This window comes from Coregonus lavaretus, assembly GCF_964263955.1.
Source record: "Coregonus lavaretus genome assembly, contig: SUPER_36_unloc_1, whole genome shotgun sequence".
Classification (NCBI taxonomy): domain Eukaryota; kingdom Metazoa; phylum Chordata; class Actinopteri; order Salmoniformes; family Salmonidae; genus Coregonus; species Coregonus lavaretus.
In genome coordinates, this window is record NW_028167175.1 from 2,480,487 (window position 1) to 2,502,680 (window position 22,194).

A 22,194-nucleotide genomic window follows, 5' to 3' on the forward strand; every position below is an offset into this window, starting at 1 on the left:
CAGTATTAATAATGAACATGATAAATATATGGATAGATTTGGACATAATATAATGGATAAAGCATTTAAGATTCAGTGCTCAGCTAGTACCAACTAAATTTTGATTAATCTTTTATTTCGATTTTTTATTTACCCTGTCCTGAAATGTGTTTTTCAGAGATCTTAAATACCTTTGAGTGAGTGTAAAATGTCAGTATCGACTACTGTGAAGAATGAATCATAGGTGGTGTTGATGTGGTCATATTTGAGTCAAGTGTACGTTTAGCAGCAGTTCTGTACCTTTCCAGTGTCGCGGGTCTTGGCTCTGAGCTTGTTGACCTGAGTCTCAGCGATGTCAGCACGCTCCTCAGCCTCCTCCAGCTCATGCTGAACCTTCCTGAACTTAGACATGTGCTGGTTGGCTGCTTCCTCCTGGGTGAGATAAACAGAGGAGAGTATAACATCAGTATTCAAAGTTTGAAGCTTCAGATAGCAAATTAATATTATTTTTAACGTTTTTTTATTGATATATTTAGGATAGCAATGTAAATAGGGAGATAGATGATATAGCAGAGAAAGTGAGTAGTGGAACAGGGGATCAAACTGCTGCTTCCATGATTGTGACGGCGGCAGGTAGCGTAGTGGGTATGAGCGTTGTGCCAGTAACCGAAAGGTCGCTGGTTCTAATCCCCGAGCCGAATAGTTGAAAAGTCTGTCGATGTGCCCTTTAGTAAGGCACTTAACCCTAATTGCTCATGTAAGTCGCTCTGGATAAGAGCGTCTGGTAAATGACTAAAATGTGAAAAGTGTAAATATGACTGCAACGCTTAACAAAGAGTTGCAGTTATTTTCAGAGTGGGTGGCAAGGAATAAGTTAGTCCTAAATATTTCTAAAAACTAAAAGCATTGTACATGGCACAAATCATTCACTAAACCCTAAACCTCAACTAAATTATGTGGAAATTGAGCAATTTGAGGTGACTAAACTGCTTGGAGTAACCCTGGATTGTAAACTGTCACGGTCAAAACATATTGATACAACAGTAGCTGTGGATGTACACAGAGAGCTAACATTAATAATATGCATGTCAATCTCTCCTGGCTCAAAGTGGAGGAGAGATTGACTTCATCACTACTTGTATTTGTGAGATGTATTGACATGTTGAATGCACCGAGCTGTCTGTTTGAACTACTGGCACAGAGCTCATACACCCATGCGTACCCTACAAGACATGCCACCAGAGGTCTCTTCACAGTCCCCAAGTCCAGAACAGACTATGGGAGGTGCACAGTACTACATAGAGCCATGACTACATGGAACTCTATTCCACATCAGGTAACTGATGCAAGCAGTAAAATTAGATTTAAAAAACAGATAAAAATACACCTTATGGAACAGCGGGGACTGTGAAGCAACACAAACATAGGCGCAGACACATGCATACACACACACGATAACATACGCACTATACACACACGTACACATGGATTTTGTACTGTAGATATGTGGTAGTGGTGGAGTAGGGGCCTGAGGGAACACAGTGTGTGCCAAATCAAGTGTTATGTTTTACATTGTAGGTGTTGTGTATTAATCTACAGTAGAGCCATGCTAACACCACAATCATGCTCATTTGAACACATCGAGAGTTGAATGGGGAACACTGCAACAGAGTTAAATCTTTAACACTTTCAAAAGTGTTATTTTAACACAAGTTCAGTGGGACTCATATGTTCACTGAAAATAGTGTTCATTTTACACTTTCAGAGTTAAATGTACACCATTGATTTTGCTGTGTAGGAGTCACTGTGCATACATTTATTCAGCAATTACTTGCACTATCAACTGAGTCATTGTTGCAACACTTCAACTAAACTGTCTGGACATGAAGTTTTGTAATGTCTACTAGGGAACGTAAGCTTTCAGAGTATTTGACTAAGTCTGTGACTCACCGCTTCCTCAGCCTGCCTCTTGTAGGCCTTCATTTTCAACTGCAGCTTATCTACCAGGTCCTGAAGTCTGCCAACGTTCTTCTTATCCTCCTCAGTCTGTGGGAGAAGATCAAAGAATCAATACCCCATAGTTTAATACACAAACCAGTGTGCTTTAGTGTGTGAAGAAGGCACATTTTCTTACCTGGTAAGTGAGCTCCTTGACTCTGCGCTCGTACTTGCGGACTCCCTTGACTGCGTCTACACCTCTTCTCTGCTCGGCCTCCACCTCAGTCTCGAGCTCCCGCACCTTTGTGGAAGAAATAAAGGTAGGCATTTATGTGAGGTGGTGAAATCAGACGTAACAAATCTTTGTAAAAACAGAAGTATATTCTTCTGCTAGTCAAGGAGGCACAATTGTTGTCTGTTCCTATATACTTTTACCATTTTAATTAGAGGGTCTATAATGAAAACAACTACTTTTCATTATGTAGGTGGGTTATTGAGAGAGATTGTCTTACACAATGCCCCTGTGTAGGGAATCTTATGCCCTCTGCCTATAACAGAACACACTTTATGTCGCAAAAAAAAATTCCAGCGCTTTCCATGCCTTACTGCTTAAACACCTAGACTTTAGCTTTTAAGAGTCAATTACTCAAAAATGTAATAATACAACGTATACAATGTATTTTAACACACTAATCTTCAGGGGGCACTTATTAAAAATGTATTTTCCCAAAAATTGCCAGTATGCCATATTCAAATCTTACCAAAAGTAGCTTTTTTTTGTCAGAAAATATACATTTTCCTTAAGGGGGCATTTCCCCTGAAATTTTTATATGATCACATGCATTTCCAGCAGTCTGTCTTTCAATCCACCCTGCTGTTAACTCACCCTGGACTCCAGTTTCTGGAGCTGCTTCTTGCCTCCCTTCATGGCCAGATTCTCAGCCTCATCCAGGCGGTGCTGCAGGTCCTTGACTGTGACCTCCAGGTTCTTCTTCATCCTCTCCAGGTGAGCGCTGGTGTCCTGCTCCTTCTTCAGCTCCTCAGCCATCATGGCCGCCTGGAATGGTACTTAGTTTAATTTATGCACCAACTGGCACCACTCATAAAGCCCCCTTGAGATCTTTGGTGTGGTTAACCAGCCCAGCTACCATTGGCCCTTGGGGACATATCTAGTTGATGTAATTCAAGGACTCACGTCAGTGATGGCCTTCTTGGCCTTCTCCTCTGCGTTCCTGGCCTCCTGGACGATGTCGTCCACCTCTCCCTGCACCTGAACCAGGTCAGTCTCCAGCTTCTTCTTGGTGTTCAGAAGGCTGGTGTTCTGAAGGAGGAAACAAGGCCATTTATTTGACTCTCAAGAGAACTTACAAGTCACAAGGCAGAAATTATGAAAATACAAATGCAAGCACTGTTAAATTCTATGTGTGTGTAAATGGTATGCTTGGTTGAGTTTCATTAGAAATGGCTTTTGACCCGTACCTGGGAGTGCAGCAGTCCGACACGCTCGCTGGCGTCTACCAGCTCAGTCTCAGCCACTTTGCGGCCTCTCTCTGTCTGCTCCAGAGCAACTCTCAGCTCCTCAATTTCAGCCACCATCAGACCGTTTCTGCGCTCCACCATGGCTGCCTGCTCCTTCATATCCTCTGAGAGGCGGACAGCGTCATCAAGGTGCAATTGGGCATCCTGGGGTTCACAATGACATAGTATCATTAGATTTGTGGAAGTAGGGGTGATAGGATTGGTGATCATTGGTAAACATTTCCACAATATCTACAGTATATTAGTCCACTATTCCATTCCTCTGTTCTATTCTTTTCTACTGATTCACAAACAAATCCCTCCCCATGTTCAGGTTGTTGAGCCTGATGTCCCAGTCCCTTTACCTTGAGCTGTCCCTGGACGTTCCTCAGCTGTTTCTGGGCCTCAGCGGCCTGCCTGTTGGCGTGGCTCAGCTGGATCTCCATCTCATTCAGGTCTCCCTCCATCTTCTTCTTCACCCTCAGGGCGTCATTCCTGCTCCTGACCTCAGAGTCCAGGGTGCTCTGCATGGAGTCAACCACCCTCTGGCTGTTCCTCTTGATCTGCTCCATCTCCTCGTCCTTCTCAGCCAGCTTCCTGTCCACCTCACCCTTGATCTGGTTCAGCTCCAGCTGCACACGCAGAATCTTGGATTCCTCGTGCTCCAGTGTGCCCTGGACAAAGAGAAGCAGTCAGGCGAATTGTGCTCAATAGATTTGGATGTGTATAACACAAGGAATTACATACTGTATAAATGACTACAATAAACACCAATAAAGGGGAGCGTTAGACTGTAGCTGGCATTGGCTAGTGTAACACTGCTTTTCCCATCAAACAGCTGTAGTTTGTACCTCAGCCTCCTCCAGAGCGGTCTGGATCTCAGACTTCTCTGTCTCCACGGTCTTCTTAGCCTTCTCCAGCTCATGGATGCTCTTGCCAGTCTCTCCGATCTGCTCAGTCAGGTCAGAGATCTCCTCTGCACACACAAACATAGGAGCTGTTTAGACTTGGGAGATTTTCAGCGGATATCACCAGTGCACTGAAGTTGATATTGAATCATAATAACAGTTAATTAATTAACAGCACTTCATACTGTCTTGCTAATCTAATTGCCCCCCACATCCTTGGGTGGTTCAAAGGAATACCAATTACATGTTCCCAAAAAGTATATTTTATACTTTACATGAGATGGTTTAATAGTAATCTTGATATAATGTTAATGATTACAGTTAATTCCATTTTCAAACACTAGTCAAACATCAGTCAAATAGAACTGCTGTCAAATGCTCACGTTGCAGGTTCTTGTTCTCTCTCTTCAGAGTCTCCAAATGATCCAGAGCCTCCTCATAGGAGTTCTTCATCTTGAAGAGTTCAGTGCTCATAGAGCGAGCCTCCTTCTGAGCTCCTTCCAGCTCAGCCTGACCCTCCTCATACTTCTGCTTCCACTCTGCCAGAACCTAGGGAAATGCATGGGATTTTCATTAGAACTCATTGATGGAGGGTTCTGAATCAGAAATATTTTACAATTATACTACAACTGATCAAATAGCAGACAGAAAATATCACCTAGAGTGAGGTTTATAAATGTTCACCTTGTCAAAGTTCCTCTGCTTCTTGTCAAGGTTGGCGGCCATTGCGTTGGCTCTCTCAACGTCAATCATGAGGTCCTCCACCTCTCCCTGCAGTCTCTGTTTGGTCTTCTCCAGGGAGGCGCACTTTGAGTTGGTCGCCTCAATGGTCTCCTCAGCCTCCTGCAGACGCTGGGCCAGTTTCTTCCTGTTGGACAACAGAAGGTGGTGTTATGGTGAACAATTAGTTGTGAGACAAATGTTGCACTACATATTGACATAACATTTTCTCAGAGCCCCCTATCACCCTCACCATCCACACCATTTATTAGAGTTTTTGCTACTGCGTGCAACTCACTTGGCCTCCTCCAGCTCCTCTGTGCGCTGGATGGCATCAGTTTCATACTTAGTCCTCCACTGAGCCACCTCACTGTTGGCCTTAGACATGCCGCGCTGCAGCTCTGCCTTGGCCTCCTGCTCCTCCTCAAACTGCTCTCTCAGGAGGTCACAGTCATGGCGGGCAGACTGGACACCGTGGGCCAGTGCATTTTTAGCCTGAGAAAGAAAGAAAGACAAAGACAAAGAGAGATTAGATAGAGAGTAAAACAAATGGCAGTAGAAGTCTCTGAGGGTGGCGTAGTCACCGTCTATATGTATATAGAGCTCTAAATTGTGGTGGGTGGTTTCCATTTTGGGTCCTTTACCTTGACCTCCTCCTCAATCGCCCTCTTCAGCTCCTCCACCTGTTGGGTGAAGGCCTGTTTGCCTCTGGTCAGCTGAGACACCAGGGCTTCCTTCTCCTCCAGCTGACGGCCAAACTCACCTGCAGGGAAAGAGTGACCTTTTGTTAATGGGGTCTCTGTTCTCTAAGATTGAAAATGTATTTGAGGTATCGTAGGGCAGAAACTATGTGGACTGAATTTACAGCCCCAACACATGTTATTTACTACTGAGGTGAACTACATTGGTTTGGTTTGTTGTTCATTGTTGATGGTACCATTTTCTGTCAGGAGTCTGGCCCTCTGTCCGCTGATGTCGTTGACCTGGCGAACATTCTCATCATTCTTAGTCTTGATCTCGCTCAGCTGGTCCTCAAGAGTACGGCACATCTTCTCCAGATTGCCCTGTTAGTGAAACATATGCGACTCCTGTCAACTTCAGTTTACTTGAATGGTAATGTAGTTGACCCTCCTCAACACTGCTTGACCAAAACATCACTACTCACCTTAGCCTTGGCGACAGCCTCCATGTTGCTGGAGAGGTCATCAATCTCCATCTTGTACTCACTCTTCTCCTTCTCCAGCTTCTGCTTGACGCGCTGCAGGTTGTCGATCTGCTCCCCGAGCTCAGCCACACTCTCGGCCTGCTTCTTGCGCAGAGCGGCAGCTGTGGCCTCGTGCTGCAGGGTGGACTCTTCAAGATCACGACGCAGCTTCTGGAACTCAGCCTCGCGCTTCTTGTTCATCTCAATCTGAGCAGCAGTGGCACCTCCGGCCTCCTCCAGCCTCTCGCTGATCTCCTCAAGTTCCCTGGAGAGATCGGCCCTCTGCTTCTCAACCTTAGCCCTGGCAGCACGCTCAGCCTCAATTTCCTCCTCCAGCTCCTCAATACGGGCCTAGAACAGGGGGCAGGAGCAGGGGGGATGAACACTACAATACAGTTGAAACAATTGAACCTCACTACATAATAATAGTATGAACAGTATATTTAGCATAAATGTGTTAATACATAGCCAGTTACACTAACATATTTACTATATTCATTAGACAGTGTCCCAAGGGCGGAACTAACAACGGTAAGAAGCACCATCTTTCCATAGAAAGAAGCACCATCATGAAGCACCATCTTCCATCTTACTGAGCCGTCAGAAGCTTCCAGAAGAAATGTGTCCGTTTTTTTCAGGAAATGATTCAGGTGTGTCCTTTCCTGGACAGGAGCTTAGATCCTGTACTGTACCTGGAGTTCCTTGATCTTCTTCTGCAGCTGAGCTCCCAGAGACTGCTCATCCTCAATCTTGCTGAGGAGCTGGGTGGTCTCAAACTCCTTCCTAACAAACACAAACACGTTGATTGCAAAGTTTGATTTGGTTAGATAGTGTAAAGGGAGCCTTCATTCATAATTACAAGAATGAGCCAATAACATCCATTATTTTGATCAAGATGGCAGGTAATACTGTGGTAATTGATTTGTGTTTACTTCTTAATTTTCTCATCAGACTGCTGCTTGTCATTCTCCAGGTCCATTATGGACTCCTGGGCCAGTTTCAGATCTCCCTCCAGCTTTCTCTTGGCTCTCTCAAGGTCCATACGGAGCTTCTTCTCTTGCTCCAGAGATCCCTCAAGCTACAAGATAAAAACACACATATATTGGTCAAATCTAAACAATTGAAGATAATATCATCTTACATACTATCATGGCCAAAATGTCAAACTCCACTCACGTCGTCCACTTGCTGTTCCAGCTTGGTCTTGGCCTTGGTCAGAGTGTTGACTTTGTCCTCCTCTGCCTGCAGGTCGTCCAGTGTCTGCTGGTGGGCCTCTTGGAGGGCTTTCTTCTCCTTGGTCAGCTTGGCAACACTCTCATCCACAGACGCCATCTCCTCTGTCAGGTTTTTAACCTGAAAACGGCAACAACAAAATTAGTCTTTGGTCACTTCACCATGAAGGGGAGATTTAGTTTAATTAATATTAGAAATGTGTCAACAAGTGCTGTACTACAGATTCAACACTAGATGGCACTGTACTCCACGCCAGTGTATTGAGGGGAAGTCATAAAGGAGGGGGGAACAGAACATGTAATGAATGTGTGGATTACCCCACAAATGAAATTCCACTATTTTGTGTCTTAATCTTTACAGCACCCACAAAAAAACTTGAATTCCTTTTCTGTTTTGAGTTGATTATTGTTTTGATTATTGTTTGGTTAGACTGTCTACGAAACCTTGTTTTCAGTGGCGTGCTTCTCCTTCTCCACTTTGGCCAGGGTGAGCTCCAGGTCATCAATGTCCTTCTTCAGCTCAGAGCACTCATCCTCCAGCTTCCTCTTCTTGGCAGTCAACTCAGCATTCATCTCCTCCTCATCCTCCAGCCTCTCAGTCGTCTCTTTGAGTTTGGCCTCCAGCTGGATCTTGCTCTTGATGAGCCCCTCGCACCTTTCCTCAGCATCGTTCAGATTCTCTGAATCCTGGTTTCAGAGCAGGAGAAAAAAATCAGTGGCCTCACTTTGTGTATCAAAATATAGACTTAATTTGGTCAAATAGGTCAGAGCAAATGCATTTAAATGCATGAAATATAAATATATACCATGGGCAATAAAAAAAATTGAGATAACCACAGTGTGCGTGTGTTCATATGTGCAGATGTGTGTGTGATTATGTTCGTCTCTGTGTTCATGTGTGTGTAAATGTGCTCTAATGAGGGTCGTTGCTCACTCACAGATGCGACTTGAAGCGCCAGGTCATTCTTCTCCTGCACCATGGACACCATCTTCTCCTCCAACTCCTTCTTCTTGGCCAGAGCCTTGGCCAGGTCCGTCTGCATCTTTTCATAGTTCTCCTTCATGTTGGCCAGCTCCTTCTCAGTCTCTGCGGTCTTCAGCAGGGGCTTGATCTTGAAGTACACCTTCATCCATGGCCAGGTTTTCACATTCATGAATGAGCGGATGTTGTACTGGATGGTGAAGACTGAATCTCTGGTCGACAGAAAGGATGGAGTGGCATGGTGAGTGGCATGGTGAGTGGCATGGTGAGTGGCATGGTGAGTGGCATGGTGAGTGACATGGTGAGTGGCATGGTGAGTGGCATGGTGAGTGGCATGGTGAGTGGCATGGTGAGTGACATGGTGAGTGGCATGGTGAGTGGCATGGTGAGTGGCATGGTGAGTGGCATGGTGAGTGACATGGTGAGTGACATGGTGAGTGGCATGGTGAGTGGCATGGTGAGTGGCATGGTGAGTGACATGGTGAGTGGCATGGTGAGTGGCTTGGTGAGTGGCATGGTGAGTGGCATGGTGAGTGGCATGCTTAAAGATCTCCTCCAGTGATTTTAGAACTTTTCCTGTGGAAAAGCGATATCCCAAGTATAAATACAGTAAAGTACACACACTAAAGGGTAAAAATATACATTTAGAGGAAAAATAGTGTGAACTGAAGACTTCAAGGAAACTTCAAGGAGTTGGTCTGATGGTGGCTTTGTGATGTCATCGGCCTCCCCCCTTGCTTGATGAACAATAGAGGAGCAATAGAGAACAAAAGAGGAAAGCCCCACCCCTCACTTGTGCCATGCCATGAGGATACCTGGAGCACCTAATGAGATGTGCCTTTTGTTAAGTAAATCAGGTGTTTAATGAGGTGAAAAGGAGACTGGGGTACGACTTTAAAGCTACGTTCTGGGATTCAAAGAATAACAAAACGGGGACCCCTGCCACTTTTTGCATACAGCTGAGGAATTTGGCTAGGGAAATGTAACCCCTGACAGGTAATGCTAAGATCATGAGGCATTTCATATTCTTCAAGAATCAATGAGTAAATATCAAACATTTAAATAACAATTGAACAGCTTGCCAAAAATCCAAACTGCTGTTTTAATAGAATATTATAACATACTTTCTCATAGTGAACAACTCACAGCATATACAGTCTGTAATCATAATGCTTTACATACAGGTGGTTGACAGAATTCTTTGCCAAGTTGTCTACTATTCCTCACCTCCTCTCCATCATCTTGGTGAACTCTCTCCTCATGAGGAATCCACGGCTGAGAGCCTGGACCATGCCGACCAGGGAGGCCAGCTTCTCATCTCTCATCTCCTCAAGGACACCCAGCAGACCAGCTTTGAAGAACACCTGACACAGGTAAACATGGTCAATTATGGAACCTCTGTCAGATGGTGACAGATAGAAAGGTTTGAATCAAAAGAGAGGAACAACGCCACTAGATTCATTTCACCAACATAAACATTGCAATGCTTACAAACAAACCATGGGTTAGGTTGTTTATAAGTTAGATAAATAAGAGATAAATGTTTTTTCAAATTTTTAAGAAATAATAAAAAGATGAATGTATCAACTGGAGAGACATTGAATGGTTAGAATTTATATTATCGTTGTCAGTTTTGCTGGGGATATTTGACTGACCTTGGTGTGTCCAAACTTGTAATCCTCATGATTCACATCAATGGACCCAAGCAGCTTCTCAGAAGCCTTCTTGTTGTCCATGAACTGGCCCTCGGGGATGACACTGGCATTCAGTACTTTGTACCTGAATGAGGAGACTTGTTTAACATGTGGTAGAAATTTAGTAAATGTCAAGTTATAATAGGTTGGTCATATTACGTTAACGATAAGCCTCCTGTTGCTCAGTTGGTAGAGCAACGCCAGGGTTGTGGGTTCGTTTCCCACGTGGGGCCAATATGAAAAATGTATGCACTCACTAACTGTAAGTCGCTCTGGATAAGAGCGTCTGCTAAATGACTAAAATGTAAATGTATACGGATGCTGGGAAAACCCTTAGCGCAGAACTTTCTTTGTGTGTGTGGTGCGTGTGTGTGCGTGCATTTGTGTTTGTGTGTGTGTACCTCTGCTTGAAGTCAGCATAGATGATTCTGCTGGGGAAGCCCTTTCTGCAGATCCTGATACCTTCTAGAACACCATTACACCTGAGCTGGTGGATAACCAGGATGTTCTCCATCAGACCTGGAAACACAAACCAAGTCTCATTAACAGGTTAAAGATTGGTTCGTTAAGGTTACTGATACTGTACTGATAAGATGTCATATTTAACTCAATATTTCTTGTACCTGGAGTCTTTGACTCGTTGGGGATCAGGCAGCGCACAAAGTGAGGATGAGTGCTCCTCAAGTTGGTCATCAGCTTTCCCAAGTTCTCCTGTAAGAGGGTTACAAACCATTTTTTCAGAGATCATTTCTGATAATCAACGCACCTTTTGAAAGCCTGAATATACACATTTTAAAAGCTCACCCTGAACTGGGAGGACACAGTCTGCATGGAACCACCCTTCTTCTTGCCCCCTTTCTTGGTTGTATCTGTTAAAATGGGGAAAAGTGATATATCATTATAAATTAGAGAATATCAGGTTAACTTCACACTTATCTTAATGCAAATGCTGCCAATGAGATTGTGTAAAATAACACCTATTGTATGAGTACATTAACAGAGCGGCACGTCTTGCTCTTCATTGTATTCAAAACAAGCAACGCACTAATCACCAAAGGATTTCCGGTGCTTAGAAAATGGCAAATGCTGTGTTTGGCCGCCTTACCTGAGGCACAGTCTGTCCCTTGGTCACCTACTCGTTGCCGACCTTCACTCTGGGGTAGCAGAGGGCCTTCAACATCTCAGCTGAGTTCAGGCCCAGCAGGTAGCCGATTTTATCAGCCACTGGAGAGAGAACCAACAACAACAGACTCAGGAACACAAGATCACTTGATTCTGATGTCACACTGACAAAAGGGTTTGGCCAAGTTTTTTATGGGTTAGGTTTTGATTTGAACCCACATCCATCATTTCAAATCATTTCTGGAGGTTGGAATTCGGTCTCCATAAATGATCTCCTGCCGGTCTTTGATGAGGCGCTGTCTGTCTTACATATTGTATATCTATGATTGGGACTGGGAATGGGACTAATGCTTTACATATTGTATATCTATGAGTGGGACTGGGAATGGGACTAATGCTTTACATATTGTATATCTATGATTGGACTGGGAATGGGACTAATGCTTTACATATTGTATATCTATGAGTGGGACTGGGAATGGGACTAATACTTTACATATTGTATATTTATGAGTGGGACTGGGAATGGGACTAATGCTTTACATATTGTATATCTATGAGTGGGAATGGGAATGGGACAAATTCTTTACATATTGTATATCTATGAGTGGGACTGGGAATGGGACTAATGCTTTACATATTGTATATCTATGAGTGGGACTCACCCTCTGTGCCGTCTGGCTCGGCCTGCTCCTCACGCTGTTTCTGCTTGAATTTCAAGTTGCCATGGTGCAATACAGCTCCTGTCAGCTTGTAGATGCTAATCTTCTCATCATTATTGAAGCCCAGGATTGTAATGGCATCCTGGTATTTGACAGGAAGTACAACAGTGATGAACTGAACGGTAGTTTGCTCACTTACAGTACACTAAAGTTCTGTGCTCTCACCAGAACAAATGGGATGGATATATTTGACTGGCTTTCACAGAGCCACATGATTACGCTTGGCCAACACTAGTAGATGACAGCACAAAAGGAGTTTTACACAGTTTCACAGGGCACTTAGTGGCACTCTCTTGTGGATGTCTTACATGTATGTGCCTCAAGGTGAAGTGTGAAGTCATGAAGAATGCCTTGAGGCTCATGCCTAACTAAAACAAGGCATTTAGAATCTGACAAAAAAATACATGAAAATTCCCAGCTGTTACCAAGTTGGAATTGAACAGTGCATTCATTGTGTATGGTGGTTCTACCCATTCCATATCTAGAGTTTGGTTAGCCCTTTGTTTGACTCACGTCTGTGGCATCCAGCTCTTCCTTGTCGTTGATGCTGGCCACGGTGATCTGACCCTGGCTGCACATGGGGAAGTCGTAGGGGTTGGTGGTGATGAGCGCCATTTCTATGGACAATGGAGAATGTCTTGTCATTTAAATCTCTTAGAATTGTGCACACTATTAATGTTCATAGTGCCCTGTAGCTCAGTTGGTAGAGCATGGCGCTTGCAACGCCAGGGTTGTGGGTTCGTTTCCCATGGGGGGCCAGTATGAAAATGTATGCACTCACTAACTGTAAGTCGCTCTGGAAAAGAGCGTCTGCTAAATGACTAAAATTTTAAATTGTGCAGTCCTACCTTTACAGTATCTCTCCCTCCTTGACTCAAGTACGTCACCATTAGGGTTTCAAAACTATCGGTAATTTATCAAAGTTACTGGAATCTTCAGTAATTTTGGTCATTAGCAGAAAACCCATCGCAATCTATTGTAACTTTGGTAATTTATACTTTAATAACTTTTTTTTAATGTATTCATATATACGTCTCTTCCAACTATTCCAAATGCCACCAGTTTGATGCCAAAATATTGACAACCAATGCATATTGACATAGTAAAATAAATCAGATTTTGTAAAAATAAATTGAATAATTACATTTCATGCTGAAACCCTGATATTAAACACATTTACATTTACATTTACGTCATTTAGCAGACGCTCTTATCCAGAGCGACTTACATTATTTTATAATTTTTTTGTATATATATATATATTTTTCATACCCCCTGTGGGAATCGAACCCACAACCCTGGCGTTTCAAACACCATGCTCTATCAACTGAGCTACATCCCTGCCGGCCATTCCCTCCCCTACCCTGGACGACGCTGGGCCATGGGTCTCCCGGTCACGGCCGGCTACGACAGAGGCTGGATTCGAACCAGGATCTCTAGTGGCACAGCTGGTATTCACTAAGTTCATGGTTTATATTTAGGATAATGTTTTACAGATTTGTCATTCTATTTTCTATTTTAAAATCATATTATATTAATAATTGTTTCATATTTTACTTGTGATAAGGCCACACAGAGGGCCAGAGATAATTACAGACGCCTGGGATAATCTGAAACACCCAAAAGGGCCACTGGATGTCTTACATAAAATCCTTGAAAGATACCAAAATGCTGGTAGTTTACTGGTAAACTTGGAAAAGTTTCCAGTAAAATACCCTCCATTTGCAAACCTAATCACAGTGCACTACTTTCTTAAAGACCTAATCCATATCTAGATGCCTTGTTACATTGGATGTACTCATTGTAATACTATTAATAGTCCGGACTGTGGACATTTTTTAAAAGTTTCACAGATGGGGGTGGGAAACATGTCCTCTGAAACTCTTTGCCATACCAACGATCTCAGGTTTATGATTGGTCATCATCTGGAAGAAGATGTGGTAGCCTCTCTCATCGGGAAGCTGGAAGGACACTCTGGACTTCTCTAGCAGGTCTGAGAGAGAAAGAGAGAGAGATTGACACAAAGAGAGAGAGCGAGAGAGAGAGAGAGAGAGAGAATTAGATAATTAGATAATTATGATCTCCCCAAAAAAATCTGTGTGAATTTAGTAAAGCATTGAAAAAAAAATCAAAATCAACTCACAGGTCTCAATGTCAGCTTTAGCCAGTTTGCTACCTTGGAAGTGAATCCTGATGAATTTACCCTATAGTAGAGCATGGGGGTTAGAAATAGGTCATCTAAATACATCTATAATTTTACCTTGATAGACCCTTTAATTGTTACAGAATGTTGGACATCTATTGATATAACAAAAGGGAACTACTGAAATAAATGTTTCCAATCTAAGGTAACTTTCACAGTATGCCCTTCATACTTACAAAGCGAGACGAGTTGTCGTTCCTCACTGTCTTGGCATTACCGTAAGCCTCCAGCAGAGGGTTAGCTGCAATGATCTGATCCTCAAGAGACCCCTGATTGAGACAAACACAAGTTGCTCAGAAACTGGTAAAGTTAGTTTTTCTCAATCGCTTGAACACAGCCCACCAAACTGAAATGTGTTAGAAAGGTAAAACCTACCTGCATTTTGCTGGGGTCAACTTCCTTCTTGTCACCAGAAACTGCAATGGTGGCAAGTACTGGATGACACGCTTGGTGTTGACAGTCTTTCCTGCACCGGATTCTCCACTGGTTAATATGACAGAGAAAGAGGAGTTTTAGTCACATGTTTAAATGTCAGATTGGCTTTCACTAAGAAATAGCATCGAAAAATACACTGTTGACCTGGTTTCTTACATAAGTAAATCATTAACAAATATTCCCACTCATCAACTTATTATTACGCATAGCCTAAGCCATTCATAATGTAATATATTTTCATCACACCCAAGTGACCCAACATATTGCAGCAGAAACACTTTCTCAAGTGAGATTTTTAGTACACAACTCACGTAATCAGGACGGACTGGTTCTCCTTGTCTGTAACCAAAAAACATATTGCTTATCATACTCGAGCAACATTCTGGGTACATTATTGAATTCATAGCATCATCATGAATTTCATTTAGGAAAATTTTTCATTCAAGGTTACTGAAATCAGATATTACCAGCAAACTGTTCCAACCTAGACTAGAAAACAGTAGATAACTCTCTAAAGCATATTTTAACTTCCATCCATCCATGCATCCATCAATCCATCCATCAATCTATCCATTAATCCATCCATCAATCCATCCATCAATCCATCCATCAATCCATCCATTAATCCATCCATAACCACTTATGGACTTTGAGATCCAAGTAGGAAGTAGACCCCAGCAAAATGCAGGAAGGTTGTGGCTTTTAAACTCATTTCAGTTTTCTTGGCTGTGTAAACTTTTATTCCACCAGTGAATCCTGTTTCAAGAAAAGTGTTCAAGCAATCGAGAAAACTGACTTGACCACTTTACCAGATTCTGAGCAACTTGTGTTTGTCTCCATCAGTGGATCTGATCAACGCAGCTAACCCTCTGCTGGAAGCTTACGGTAATGCCAAGACAGTGAGGAACGACAACTCCATATCAACATAGGACAATTTAAATGTTTCTGTATCTCTTGCTACCTCTGTCCCTAAGCAGTTTGATTGTCTCGTTCTTAACGTGGGCCTTGGTCATAATAACCAGCTGACACTAATGGGAGTTCATCACCCTCCCTCGGCTCTCTCATGTGCTCTTAACAATTTATCTGAATTGGTATCTAAGTGTGGTCAATCTGAACTATTTATGATGGGTGATTTTATTGACTGGAGGTCACCAGTGTCAGATACGCTGAAAGATATTTGCTCTGAGCTAAACCTGTCTCAGCTGATAACTGAGCTTATAATAATAATAATAATATGCCATTTAGCAGACACTTTTATCCAAAGCGACTTACAGTCATGCGTGCATACATTTTTGTATATGGGTGGTCCCGGGGATCGAACCCACTACCTTGGCGTTACAAGCGCCGTGCTCTACCAGCTGAGCTACAGAGGACCACGGCCAAATCCTAAAGATCCATCGAAATCTACCCTGATTTATCTTATTTTCACAATAACGCCAGATGAATATGTTGCTGGTGGGGTTTTCCCACAGGATTTTTGTGACCGTTGCCCAGTTGTCTGTGTCAGAGATGTGAAAATGTGTACATCTAAGCCTTGTGTAATCACTAAGAGGCACTTAAAAAACGTTAGTGAACAAGCTTTTTTTTACATGATCTATAATTGAGTGACCTTGACTGTATCTCAGCTATCCCTGAACCTGATTTGTCTTTAAGCTTTTTTCCAAATATCTTCAATACTATTGTAGATAATCATTGCCCCTTCAAAACTGATTCATCTGAAGTCATTCATAAGAGAATTGTTGCCTTGGTCAAGGCCAGGAACACAGGCTTAGGCCCGGATTGGTAATCTTTTAGACAACTGAGGACTCAATGTGTAAGACTGACCAAGAAAGCTAAATCTGATTATTTTGTAAATACTCTTTCTGATTGTAATGGGAACCCGGCAAAATTCTGGAAAACTGTCAAATCTCTAAAGGGTTGCACTTCCTCCTCTCTGACCCAACTAATTCATTCAGACTCTGGCCCCATTACGGACAAAAATGCTATCATTGATGCATTTAATCGTCTTTTTATTTCAGCTGGCTATCTTTTTTGAAAGAGCATCTAACCCTTGTATCTCTGAGAGTGGGCTGAACTGTCACGCTCGTCTAAGGAGGAGGACCAAGGCGCAGCGTTGAAGGCAAACATCTTCTTTATTTAATAAATGATCACACGATCAAAACAAAACGAAACCGTGACGTCCCTGGTTACATACACCAACCAACACGGAACAAGAAACCACAAACACAAAGTGAAAGACAGACAGTTAAATATGGCTCCCAATCAGAGACAACCAGCTGACACTCGTTGCCTCTGATTGGGAGTCACTCAGGCCAACATAGAAATACAAACATAGAATTACACACCCTGGCTCAACATAACAGTGTCCCCAGAGCCAGGGCGTGACAGTACCCCCCCCTAAAGGCGCGGACTCCGACCGCGCCAACTAAATACCACAGGGGAGGGACCGGGTGGGCACTCCGCCTTGGCGGCGGATCCGGCTCCGGGCCTGATCCCCACTCCCTCTCCAACCCCCCAAAGTACCCCTGGTCCGGTCTGGCCCCGCTGGCCGGAGCTGGACTGCACACTGATGGAGCGGATTGCTCTAGCTCCGGCGTAACGCATCTGACCGGTGCCGGACCAGGCACCAGTGGAACAGGCACGGGCCGTGCCGGACCGACGACGCACACCACTGGCTTGGTGTGGGGAACAGGCACGGGCCGTGCTGGACTGACGACGCACACCACTGGCTTGGTGTGGGGAGCAGGAGCGGGCCGGACAGGGCAGACGAAACGCACCACTGACTTGGTGCGGGGAGCAGGCCGGGCCGAGCTGGCGACACGCACTGTAGACTTGGTGCGGGGAGCAGGAACGGGCAGAGCCGGGCTGACGAAACGCACCACAGACTTGGTGCGGGGAGCAGGAATGGGTCGGACTGGGCTGGCGACGCGCACCACAGACTTGGTGCGGAGAGCAGGAACGGGCCGGACAGGGCTGACGAAACGCACCACAGACTTGGTGCGGGGAGCAGGAATGGGCCGAGCCGGGCTGACGAAACGCACCACAGACTTGGTGCGGAGAGCAGGAACGGGCCGGACAGGGCTGACGAAACGCACCACAGACTTGGTGCGGGGAGCAGGAATGGGCCGAGCCGGGCTGACGAAGCGCACCACTGACTTGGTGCGGGGAGCAGGAACGGGCCGAGCCGGGCTGACGAAGCGCACCACTGACTTGATGCGGGGAGCAGGAACGGGCCGAGCCGGGCTGACGAAGCGCACCACTGACTTGGTGCGGGGAGCAGGAACAGACCGGACCGTACTGGGGACACACACCACTGGCCCTACATCGGGATCTGGAACGGGCCGGACCGGACTGGTAACACACCCCAGTACCTCTCGCCGTGCCTCTACACCTTCCATCCCCTCTTCTACCAGTGGCCCCCGTAACCTGGCGGCCTCCTCTGCCAACCCGCTGGACCGCTCTACCGCGGCCTCCTGCTGCCCCGACGTCGTGAGCCCCCCCCTAAAAAATTTCTGGGGGTCTCTCCTCCCCGTGGGCCAGGCCTCTATCGTTCTCACCCAACTCTAGCTCTTCTGCCCCCAATTCCAGCCATTCTGCTCTTCATTAGACTTGACCCAGTCGAAACTCTTCCTCCACTGTTCCCAAGTCCATCCACTCTGCTCTTTACAAGGCTGGACCCAGTCGAAGGTTGCCACGGAGATCTGCAAGCGATTCCCCAGGCGATGGCTCCTGGACACGCTGCTTGGTCCAGTTTTGGTGGTTTCTTCTGTCACGCTCGTCTAAGGAGGAGGACCAAGGCGCAGCGTTGAAGGCAAACATCTTCTTTATTTAATAAATGATCACACGATCAAAACAACAAAACGAAACCGTGACGTCCCTGGTTACATACACCAACCAACACGGAACAAGAAACCACAAACACAAAGTGAAAGACAGACAGTTAAATATGGCTCCCAATCAGAGACAACCAGCTGACACTCGTTGCCTCTGATTGGGAGTCACTCAGGCCAACATAGAAATACAAACATAGAATTACACACCCTGGCTCAACATAACAGTGTCCCCAGAGCCAGGGCGTGACATGAATGCTGATTCAGGAATTTTGCAGATTGAAAACGGTAGTCAAGATTTTGCATATCAGTAAATCACAGAAAAATAAGTCCTTGATGCCTTACTTTCTATAGATACCTAGATATCCACAGGGGCTGACCAATTGGAGCCGGGTCTGCTCAAGTGTGCTGCCCCCCGCATTGCTGGCTCAGTAACCCATATCTTCAATTTAACATTGTTAACAGGAAATATTCCAAAAGTATGTAAAACAGCTTATGTGCTGCCAGTCCATAAGGGCAGGAATAGTAGTTATCTTGATAATTATCGTATCATCTCCAGGCTTTCATGCTAAGATTCTCAAATCAAAACAAGCAACTTCACACTTTTTATCTGAGCATAGTACTTTAAATATAAATCAATCAGGGTTTAGGCCAGGGCACAGCACCTATCACAGCAACCACATTAGTTGTTAATGATATTGTCAACGCTTTAGACACTAAACTGAATTGTGCCGCCTTGTTTGTGGACCTTTTCAAAAGAGTTTGATACTGTTGATCATGCTATTTTATTGAACAAGTTGTCCTCGATTGACCTGAGCTTTGACGCCTGCTTATGGTTTCATGATTATCTTAGCGACAGAACTCAAGCCATCGTAATTGATGGGGTTAAGTCCGAATTTCTTGAGGTACATAAAGGGTCGATACTAGGACCAGTTCTTTTCACCATTTATATAAATGCTATCTGTTAAAAATTGTACATTTCTTCTATATGCGAAATTTGCTATTATGTACACAATTGTTCAGACTGCTGACCTGGCTGTGTCAAGTCTAATCTGCAGCTGTAAAGGAAGCCCTTACTGATTTAAAAACTCGTGCATAATATTGTCAAAACTAAATACATGTTGTTTTCAAGTTCTTGTAAGATTATTTCAGATGGATTACATCTTCACACATCAGATGGTTTTATAATTAAACGAGTCCCTGCACACAAATACCTTGTTATTTTTTATTTGAAAATGATTCATCATTTAAAACACATACGAATGAGCTTGTTAAGAAACTACGTTTTAAAGTGTGCTTTTTTTTGTTTTTTACAGAAACAGATCTTGTCTCTCTCTAGTCAACAGGAAGCAGATTGTGCAGTCAGCCTTTCTACCTGTTCCTGATTATGGTGATAGTATTTATCAGCCTTTCTACCTGTTCCTGATTATGGTGATAGTATTTATCAGCCTTTCTACCTGTTCCTGATTATGGTGATAGTATTTATCAGCCTTTCTACCTGTTCCTGATTATGGTGATAGTATTTATCAACCTTTCTACCTGTTCCTGATTATGGTGATAGTATTTATCAACCTTTCTACCTGTTCCTGATTATGGTGATAGTATTTATCAGCCTTTCTACCTGTTCCTGATTATGGTGATAGTATTTATCAACCTTTCTACCTGTTCCTGATTATGGTGATAGTATTTATCAACCTTTCTACCTGTTCCTGATTATGCTGATAGTATTTATCAACCTTTCTACCTGTTCCTGATTATGGTGATAGTATTTATCAGCCTTTCTACCTGTTCCTGATTATGGTGATAGTATTTATCAGCCTTTCTACCTGTTCCTGATTATGGTGATAGTATTTATCAGCCTTTCTACCTGTTCCTGATTATGGTGATAGTATTTATCAGCCTTTCTACCTGTTCCTGATTATGGTGATAGTATTTATCAACCTTTCTACCTGTTCCTGATTATGCTGATAGTATTTATCAGCCTTTCTACCTGTTCCTGATTATGGTGATAGTATTTATCAACCTTTCTACCTGTTCCTGATTATGGTGATAGTATTTATCAGCCTTTCTACCTGTTCCTGATTATGGTGATAGTATTTATCAGCCTTTCTACCTGTTCCTGATTATGGTGATAGTATTTATCAACCTTTCTACCTGTTCCTGATTATGCTGATAGTATTTATCAGCCTTTCTACCTGTTCCTGATTATGGTGATAGTATTTATCAACCTTTCTACCTGTTCCTGATTATGGTGATAGTATTTATCAGCCTTTCTACCTGTTCCTGATTATGGTGATAGTATTTATCAGCCTTTCTACCTGTTCCTGATTATGGTGATAGTATTTATCAGCCTTTCTACCTGTTCCTGATTATGGTGATAGTATTTATCAACCTTTCTACCTGTTCCTGATTATGGTGATAGTATTTATCAGCCTTTCTACCTGTTCCTGATTATGGTGATAGTATTTATCAACCTTTCTACCTGTTCCTGATTATGCTGATAGTATTTATCAACCTTTCTACCTGTTCCTGATTATGGTGATAGTATTTATCAGCCTTTCTACCTGTTCCTGATTATGGTGATAGTATTTATCAGCCTTTCTACCTGTTCCTGATTATGGTGATAGTATTTATCAGCCTTTCTACCTGTTCCTGATTATGGTGATAGTATTTATCAACCTTTCTACCTGTTCCTGATTATGGTGATAGTATTTATCAACCTTTCTACCTGTTCCTGATTATGGTGATAGTATTTATCAGCCTTTCTACCTGTTCCTGATTATGGTGATCGTATTTATCAACCTTTCTACCTGTTCCTGATTATGGTGATAGTATTTATCAACCTTTCTACCTGTTCCTGATTATGCTGATAGTATTTATCAACCTTTCTACCTGTTCCTGATTATGGTGATAGTATTTAACAGCCTTTCTACCTGTTCCTGATTATGGTGATAGTATTTATCAGCCTTTCTACCTGTTCCTGATTATGGTGATAGTATTTATCAGCCTTTCTACCTGTTCCTGATTATGGTGATAGTATTTATCAACCTTTCTACCTGTTCCTGATTATGCTGATAGTATTTATCAGCCTTTCTACCTGTTCCTGATTATGGTGATAGTATTTATCAACCTTTCTACCTGTTCCTGATTATGGTGATAGTATTTATCAGCCTTTCTACCTGTTCCTGATTATGGTGATAGTATTTATCAGCCTTTCTACCTGTTCCTGATTATGGTGATAGTATTTATCAACCTTTCTACCTGTTCCTGATTATGCTGATAGTATTTATCAGCCTTTCTACCTGTTCCTGATTATGGTGATAGTATTTATCAACCTTTCTACCTGTTCCTGATTATGGTGATAGTATTTATCAGCCTTTCTACCTGTTCCTGATTATGGTGATAGTATTTATCAGCCTTTCTACCTGTTCCTGATTATGGTGATAGTATTTATCAGCCTTTCTACCTGTTCCTGATTATGGTGATAGTATTTATCAACCTTTCTACCTGTTCCTGATTATGGTGATAGTATTTATCAGCCTTTCTACCTGTTCCTGATTATGGTGATAGTATTTATCAGCCTTTCTACCTGTTCCTGATTATGGTGATAGTATTTATCAGCCTTTCTACCTGTTCCTGATTATGGTGATAGTATTTATCAACCTTTCTACCTGTTCCTGATTATGGTGATAGTATTTATCAACCTT

General features: G+C 43.3%; 1 protein-coding gene across 1 annotated transcript; it reads right to left on the bottom strand.

Moving 5' to 3' along the window:
* Window positions 1–261: 261 nt before the first annotated feature.
* Window positions 262–15,670, bottom strand: LOC311111072 (myosin heavy chain, fast skeletal muscle-like; the record flags this gene model as incomplete). The annotated part of the gene is made up of 33 exons (XM_084189069.1): window positions 262–411; window positions 1,930–2,025; window positions 2,114–2,218; window positions 2,804–2,974; window positions 3,113–3,238; window positions 3,397–3,600; window positions 3,801–4,109; window positions 4,287–4,411; window positions 4,727–4,892; window positions 5,028–5,211; window positions 5,362–5,558; window positions 5,708–5,826; window positions 6,001–6,127; window positions 6,229–6,618; window positions 6,960–7,050; window positions 7,200–7,345; window positions 7,444–7,620; window positions 7,944–8,186; window positions 8,438–8,693; window positions 9,709–9,845; window positions 10,137–10,260; window positions 10,577–10,694; window positions 10,799–10,886; window positions 10,980–11,044; window positions 11,319–11,399; window positions 11,963–12,101; window positions 12,533–12,636; window positions 13,914–14,012; window positions 14,163–14,223; window positions 14,399–14,491; window positions 14,633–14,705; window positions 14,969–14,996; window positions 15,619–15,670. The coding sequence occupies 33 exons, from the start codon at window positions 15,668–15,670 to the stop codon at window positions 262–264; spliced, it is 4,644 nt and encodes a 1,547-aa protein (XP_084045195.1).
* Between the last annotated feature and the right edge of the window lie 6,524 nt (window positions 15,671–22,194).